The sequence below is a fragment of the Thecamonas trahens genome (genome assembly GCF_000142905.1).
Source record: "Thecamonas trahens ATCC 50062 unplaced genomic scaffold supercont1.15, whole genome shotgun sequence".
Lineage (NCBI taxonomy): Eukaryota > Apusomonadida > Apusomonadidae > Thecamonas > Thecamonas trahens.
The window spans coordinates 339,733-347,688 of record NW_013657665.1 but is presented as its reverse complement, the minus strand read 5'-3'; the positions used below and the strand labels follow the sequence as shown (position 1 = coordinate 347,688).

General features: G+C 67.1%; 2 protein-coding genes across 2 annotated transcripts in view; one reads left to right on the top strand and one right to left on the bottom strand.

Moving 5' to 3' along the window:
* Positions 1 to 99: 99 nt before the first annotated feature.
* Positions 100 to 5,800, top strand: AMSG_02580 (uncharacterized protein; the record flags this gene model as incomplete). The annotated part of the gene is made up of 2 exons (XM_013904033.1): positions 100 to 3,308; positions 3,401 to 5,800. The coding sequence occupies 2 exons, from the start codon at positions 100 to 102 to the stop codon at positions 5,604 to 5,606; spliced, it is 5,415 nt and encodes a 1,804-aa protein (XP_013759487.1). The 3' UTR covers positions 5,607 to 5,800.
* The window catches only part of AMSG_02579 (CMGC/CDKL protein kinase), a 2,927-nt gene continuing 561 nt past the window's right edge, over positions 5,591 to 7,956 (bottom strand). Inside the window, exons 2-3 of the mRNA XM_013904032.1 lie at positions 6,056 to 7,534; positions 5,591 to 5,926 (exon numbers count right to left, since the gene is read on the bottom strand). Of these exons, the coding sequence (XP_013759486.1) occupies positions 5,650 to 5,926; positions 6,056 to 7,534 (1,756 nt within the window). The 3' untranslated portion in view covers positions 5,591 to 5,649. The remainder of the gene's footprint in view (positions 5,927 to 6,055; positions 7,535 to 7,956) is intronic.

The following is a 7,956-nucleotide window of genomic DNA, read 5'->3' as shown; positions in this document are numbered from 1 at the left end:
CCGCCGTACCGTGCCCCCTACCCCCCCCCCCCCCCCCCCCCCCCTCCTAGGTCGCACTCACACCCGCCCACGCCTGACACGCGCTTACACAGCAATGACATGGCTGCGGTGACAGAGATGCTGTGTGGAGGAGAGGCGACCGAACTTCAGAACGAGCTGGCTGCGCTCGCCTCGCCTATGGTGTGCGGGAAGCGATGGTCGACGCCTTCGGCGGCGTACAAGTGCAAGACGTGCGAGACCGACTCGTCATGCATTGTGTGTGTCGAGTGCTTCCAGGCCGGCAACCATGATGGCCATGACTACTATCTCATTCGGACTGCCGGTGGAGTCTGCGACTGCGGCGATGCCACCGCCTGGGATCCGGCCGGCTTCTGTGACGTCCATCGCGGTCAGTCCGAGGACGACGATCCCGCCGCCGTGCTCCCGCTCGACGTTGCTGCTGCCGGCACCGCCGTCCTCACCGCCGCCATCTCGGCATTGGTCGAGCACGCGCTCAACTCATCGCCGCGCGCAATCGACATTCTCAAGTGGCTGCTGGGCGTGCTCGAAGCGTTTGGCGACCCGCTCCGTCGCCTCTCGTGGGTGGCTGCGACGTCGGCGCCGGCCGTCGACACACCTGGCCTGGCCAAGCGTGCCGAGACTCCCAGCGGAGCCTCGCTTCTCGACTCGCTCTTCTCGCTCGAGGTGAGCGACGGCATTGCCTACCCACGCATCAAGCCGCTGCTCTTCGACCTCTACTACGAGTGGATCCAGGACCTCAAGTTCAAGTTTGTCTTTGCCGCCGCCCTCATGCCGTGGTACCCGCCACTCGCCGACTCGCACCGCCGTTCCGGCTCCGAGTGCGTCCTCTCGCTCTCGATTCAGATCCTAACCATCCCGGCCGTCGCTCTCCGTGTCGCCACCGAGAACAACGCCTTTGCCGTCATCCTCGACAATCTCACCGCCACCCTCGCATCGGCTGTCGACGACTCGGGCCCACGTGCCGTCATCCGTCCCTCGGCCTCGTACTTTTCCGAGATGCAGTTCCTCTACACGGGCCTCTACGACCTCGACTACATGCTCAACGACCCGCGCACCGCCGCCTACATGCTCTTCGACTCGCCGACTGCCGACGCCGACCTCCGCAAGTTTCTCGCCATCGTCGCCCTCGCCCAGGAGGCCGTTCCCGAGTCCCGCCGCGTCAACTCGCATGTTGAGCGCGAGTCCGACGACTGGATTCAGGTCTTCAACTTTGTTGCCATCCTCGAGACCATCTCGCTCAAGCTCCTCGCCGGTTTTGCGGCCGGTCCGGTCGCCGCGGCCTCGCCCGACGACACCGCCCTCGCATACGCCCGCGTCCTCGCCACATGCATCTCGGTTCTTGAGACATGGCTCGCCGCCGTCCCGGACTCGTTTGTCACCCTCGACACGCTCCCAGACCCGTTCACCGCGCTCGCTGGTCCTGGCCCGTACCGCATCATCGACTACGACGTGGCTTCAGCCCCGGTCTCGGTCTTCTATCCGCTCCATCGTGTCTTTGGCTCGTTCCTCGCCTGCGCTCTCTCCAAAACTTCGGTCTCCATTCTCTCCACCCTCCTCTGCCCGGTCGACAACTTGCCGTTCTGGCTCTCACTCGCCGAGGCGCCGCTCCGGGTCCTCGTCCTCTCGTCGCAGGCTCGTGCCGGCCTCTGGGTTCGCAACGGCTGGGCTCTCCGCGCCCAGCTCCACATGTACAAGGAGCGGTCAAAGACCCTCGCCCACGTCCATGACATCTCGCTGCTCCAGTGCATCGCCCTCCTTGTCGGCCCTTCGATCCTCCTCCCGCCTATCCTTGTCCGCTATGGCATCCTTGATGCCTTTTCCCACATCTTTGCCAAGCCAACCACAACTGCGCTCGGCTCGGCGCTCGCGTCGCTCCTCGGCGCGGCCGGGGAGGGCTGGGCCGCCGCCGCCAGCGCCAAGACGGCCGACTGGCTCGCGCCCACGGGCGCCATTGTCGCCGACTGCCTCGAGCTCCTCGCAGTGCTAGCTCTCGATGCCACTGCTGCCGACATTGTCCGCGACCCGGCCGCTGTCCTTGCTGACCAGATCCGCCATGAGCTCGCGGTCCAGCCGCTTGCACACTCCAAGCTTGTCAAGGCTCTCTCCGCCCACGTCCGCACTCTGTTCGAAGCCTCGGTCACTGCCCCCGGCGGCGACCCGCTCGATGCGGTCATCGACTCGGTTGCAGACTTTCATCGCCCTTCGCCGACAAAGTCGGGCGTCTACCGTCTCCGCACCGACCAGTGGGCCCGCCTCTCGCCGTTCTACACCGGCATCGCCACCAAGGAGCGTGCCTCGGTTCTAGAGAACTACTCTCTTGCCGCCGCCAAGCGCAAGGCCCGCCTCCCGCCCTCGCCTTGGCCGCAGCTTCCGTCGCCCGACTCTGTTCCCCGCGACTGGCTCGCCCTCCATACTGTCGTCGCTTCACCGCTAGTCATCGAGCTCGTCGCTGCTGTCTGTCTCGCCCCGCGCGCCCCGTTCCAAGTCGCGCTCAACGGCTTGCACATTCTCCGCATCGCCGCTTCCGCCCTCGCCATGGATCCACTTGTCCTTGGTGCCGACGCGCTCGACCTCGGCAACGAGGCCCATCTCGGGCTCCTTGCTGGAGTTCTCTCGCGGCTGGACGGCCTCGCCACGGCCCATGCCGACGTGCCGGCGGTTCCGGCGCTCATCGAAGCCGTCCGCGCCGCCATCCTTGCTCTTTCACCAGTCCAGGCCATGCTCGGCTCGACCACCGAAGGCAGCAGTGCCGGCGATGACGCGGCTTCCGCCTCGCCGTCGGCGTCGTCCTCGCCGGCCGACGCCGCCGCCGCCAAGCGACGCGAGCGTGCCAAGCGGCGCCAGGCCAAGATGATGGCAAAGTTTGCCAAGAAGCAGTCGGCCTTTGCCGCCGGCCGTGCAACCTCACCGCCGGTCGATGCCGGACCGCTCTCGCCAAGCGGTGTCGGCTCACCCGGTCTCGGTGACGACGACAATACCGCGCTCACTGCGCTTCGCACCAAAGACCCGCTGCTCGACACCTCGGACTTTGTCTGTGTTCTCTGCATGGAAGCCGTCGACGACTCGCAGCCGCTAGCCATGCTCACGCTTCTGGAACGCTCGCGGGTCCTCGCCGCTGCCACCTCGTCGACGCTTCGACACTTTGCGAGTAGCCATGGGCCGAGTGGCCAGGTCTGGCCCGAGCTCGCCGCCGTTCTCGACACGGCGGCGTCGGCATCGTCGGGCGCTATGTACGCCACCCCGCGTGCCGCCTCGCCGGCGCTCGAGTCTGAGCTCGAATCCGAGTCGTCAGCCGCTACCCGCTCAACCGCACCGACCTCACTCCTCGCCCCGCTTCCCGGCCGCACTGCCGCGGCCCAGGCGACGGCGACGGCGACAGCGACGGCGATGACGACGACGGCAGGTCTGGCGGTGACGAAGCTAACGCACTCGCTGACATGCTCGCTGTCTCGGCCGGTGACCTCATGGCCGGCCTCCGCGAGCGTGCTGCCGAGGAAGATCCAGTCATGGCCGACCAGCTCATGGCCATGCTCCAAGGCATGCTCGAGAACGCCGGCGGCGCGGGCCTCTTTGCCAATGCCCTCACCGGCGCTGCCATGGCCGCTGCTGCTGGCGGCGACGTCTTTGACGACGGCGACTCGGCTTCGGACTCGGGCGATGACGGCGACATGCCCGGCCTCATTTCCCACAACGACATTGCCCGCCTTCTCGACAACGAGGAGATGTTTGCCGCCCTTGCCGGACCAGGCCCCTCAGATTCGGACTCAGACTCTGGTGAGAGATCTTACCCTGGCTCGGATGACGACGACAATGTCGGTGGCGCCGGTAGCGGTGGCGCTGGTGGCTTCTTTGATGCGCTCTCGGGCGTGCACGGACTCGACGCGGACGACACAGGTAACAACCTTGGCTCGCCTGCAACAAGTGAAGCCGGCAATAGGAACGACAACGACGGGGACGACGACGATGCCAACGACGATGCGATGGCTGCCCGCAACACACCGCATGGCGTGCCGTCATACATGACCGGCGACGCAGTGACGGCGACTGGGTGCGGCCACTGCATGCACTCGTCGTGCTTTGAGGACTTTTTCTCGTCGCAGCTCGCTGAGCGCGGGCGGCAGCGCATGATTCGGTCGCTAATGGTCTCCCTCGAGCACGGCGAGTTTATGTGCCCGCTCTGCAAGTCGCTCTCCAACGCGCTCCTCCCGCTCACGTTTCTCCAGCGGCCATACGAGGCGCTGACGACTACGGCGGGCGCGGCGGCCGAGCCGATCAGCGCACCAGAGCTCACTGACGCAGAGGGCTCTGCACTGCAGTTCTTCTCGTCGCGGCTCTACCTCGCTGCACACCCTGAAGCCGACGCGTGCGAGAGCCCGCTCTCGCCTGTCAACGCGTACCTCGCGTGGGACGCGCTGGTCACCACGGTCACCATGCACGAGCTCGCGCTCCGGGCTTCGCCCAACTACAACCCGCGCGCGCCGCCGCACACCTGGCTCACCTCGTTTGAGCTCAACCATGTCAAGTCGATGGGCGCGCTTGCCGCAGTCCTCGCCGCCACTGCGGGAGTGCTTGTGCCCGCAGCGGCAGCGCGGGGGGCCTGGTTCGACGCCGCTGGCACGTCGCCGGGTGTGGTTGCGGCGGCGGCACGAACCGCGTCTATCTGGGCGCTCTTTGCGCACGCGGTTGAGTTTACGCCACCGGGCGCCGACGCGTACCGCGCCGTCTTGGCCGGCGCGTGGCAGATGACGGTGGCCGGCGCGGCGGCGCTGGCGGCGCGGCTCGGCCTCGCTGGCCCGCTAGCCGAAATGGTCACACCTTTTCTCCGCCGCGCCGCACTGTTGCAGCTGGCGTACGGGACTGGAAGCAGCGGAAGCGACGGATGGCAAGCCGGAAGCGATGAGGAGGCCGAGGCCGACGTCCTCGCGCGCAACCTCGGGCTACCGACCATGGCCGAGCTCGCCACCGGCCCGCCCGATACGCTCGGCTGGCTAGCGCACTTTGTCCGCGACGACGTGGCGGCATCAGGCAAGACCGAGGAGTGCGAGGCGACGTCGCTCTTTGATGAGCTCGGGCTCCGGGTTGAGCTGGACGGCACAACCGGCCTCATCGAGCCAGAGACATCGTTTGAAAAGCTGGTTCTTTCGGACAAGGCGTGCATCCAGTGCGGTGAGGTGAGTGGCGAGCGGGCGCTCTGCCTCACCTGCGGAAGCTGCCTCTGCGTCGCCAAGTGCGAGGTGCTCGCCGACTCGTTGGCCTCACCGCGGCCTGGCAACTGCAACCGCCACATGACGCAGTGCTCGGGCGACCTGGGCATGTTTCTTCTCTTGCGGACGTCAGAGATTGTGGCGCTGCGCCGAGTGTCGAGCGGGCGCGGGCCGACGCGCGGGACCAAGCTTGGCTCGATCTACCTCGACTCGCATGGCGAGCAGGACATCGGGCTTCGCCGTGGCCGCCCACTCCAGCTCTCAAAGCCGCTCTTTGCCCAGCTCAACCGCCAGTGGATCAAGGGCGAGGTCGGCATTCTCATTGCCCGCGACGTTGCCGCCCAGTCGCGAATCAAGATCGTGCCGTGGGACGCGTACTAGGCCCCACTATCACACTACGTTCATTCGACAAGCGCGGCGGCAGCTAGCTGCGTTTCCGCCACGAGCCGGCCGTCCGCGATGGCGACCGGAACGGCACCGGCTTGGTCGACTTGCTCTTGAGCGAGCCGACACTCCGGCCAGAGACGAGGCCGTGCGAGAAGCTTGGCGAAGTAAACGACGGCGAAACGGTGGAAAACCCAATCGAGAGTGTGTTGCGCGGCGGCGACGACGAGAGTGACGGCAGTGGCGAGGTGGCGCCCTGGCCGCCGCCGCTTCCCGGGTGGAGACTGTTGTCGCTGCCGGGTGTGAGCGACGGGAGTCTCCGCCCCGCGCCCGACGGATACTGGTGGTGATGGTGGTGGTGCGAGGAGTGAGGATGGTGGGGGTGGTGCGAGTGAGGGTGCGGGTGCGGGTGCGGGTGCGGGTGGGCGGCACGTGGCTTGGACGACGTCATTGTTGGCGGAAGGCGGGCGTGGTGCGGGGCCCACTTTTTGGCCATGACCGGGTCGGGCGTGACCGAGAGGGGAGGCGTGGGCGAGACAGCCGAGACGACCGACGGCGTGGCGTAGCGCGGCGGGACGGATGGGACCGATCCGGGACCGACGGTGCGGCCGGGATCAAGCCGGAGTCGGTGCGAGCCGCGCTGTGGAACCGGCGGCGGCGGCGAGCGGGCCAGCGGCCGCGGCGAGACCGAGACTGAGAGCGAGGGCGAGATAGATCGTGGTGGCGACGAAGTCGACGGCGACGAGCCGCTGATACCGAGGCCGACGTTGACACGGTTGATCGAGCGCCCGGGTGTGGTTGTGCCGCCCCCGCCTGTACCAGTGTCGGCGGCTGGACGGAGCCACGTCGACCGCGAGGCCTGGGTTGGAACCGGGAGCGACGGTGAGGGCCCGCGCTTGGCCTCGAGCAGCGACGGTGGCGGCGAGACTGAGCGCGAGCGCGGGGCGCGGGCGGCAATGGCCGTCGAGGCAGCGGCCGACGATGCGGTCGACGACGACGACGAGAGCGACGAGGCCGACGACGAGCGCGGGCGGCCTCGGCCGTTGGCCGGCCCCGGCCGCGACGCCGATGACGACGGCGTGATCGGAGCTGCTGGCGCGGTTGGCGGCGGCTTGGGCGGAAGGGCGTTGGAGACCGAGAGCGCAGACTCTGGCTCTGCGGAAGTGGCTGGCGGTGGCGGCTGCCGGCGCCGCGGCCGCTGCTTGCGCGATGCTCGCGACCGGGCGCGCAACGCAGCGTAGCCCGAATCGCGCTCGTCGGCAGCGAGGGCGGCGAGCTGCTCGCGGTGGAATCGTTCCGCACACGACCGCAGGTACGGGTGCTTGAGGAGCTCGGCCGCGGTGGAGCGCGATGACGGCTCGTACGCGAGACAGGCCGAGAGGAACGAGAGCGCCTCGGGTGAGAGCATGGGGAAGCGGGCAGTGAGGCCCGGGGCCTGGTCAGGCGGTGGCGCGTCTGGCAGGTCAAAACCCTCGTAGAAAGGGTTCGATGAGAAGGCTGTTGCTTGGTCTGACGGCAAGCTGCCGAGCAAGTCCATGATCGACGAGAGCTGGTCGAGGTCCGAGTCACCGGCAAAGAGTGGCTCGCCGGTGAGGCACTCAGCAAACATGCAGCCGATGGCCCAGACGTCCACCTCGGCGCCGTAGTGGTCGTGGCCGACAAGCAGCTCGGGCGCCCGATACCATCGGGTTGCCACGTACTCGGTGTACTTGGCTTCGGGCCCCGAGAGCTGGCGAGCAAAGCCAAAGTCACACAGCTTGAGCACGCCGTGCTTGGTGATGAGCAGGTTCTCCGGTTTGATGTCTCGGTGAACCACGTTGTGTGCGTGGCAAAAGTCGACCGCCCGCAGCAGCGCCCAAACCATTCGCTTCACCTCATCCTCCGGAAGGCCCTGCGGGTTGGCGTCCAGATCTTCCAGCACCGTCCTGTCGTTATTGTGACGGAGGTTGTCGTCATTCTTGGTGAGTCATTGCCATCGATCGCAGCAAGATGGCCATCGAGCGGATGGCGGGCAGCGCACCGGGTGCACAACATATGCCCACCCCTACCTCCACCCGATAGTCTCAGCCACCAACCCACCCCAGCCCACCCGCATCGTGTCGCCCATCGCCTCTGCACACCATTCCCCCTGAACCGCCAAAGCCACTCCCCCTTCCCCCTCCCCGAAAACAAGTGGGAGATGATGAGGGATAAACAAGCATGGGCGAGGGCATAGATTGCGTCTCGGGGGAGCCAAGCAGAGGGTGCATGCGTGTGTGTGTGTGTGTGTGTGTGTGTGTGTGTGTGTGTGTGGTCGGGTGGGGTCGTCGGTGGGTCGGCGGGACGGACGGGACGGTAGGTCCGGGGG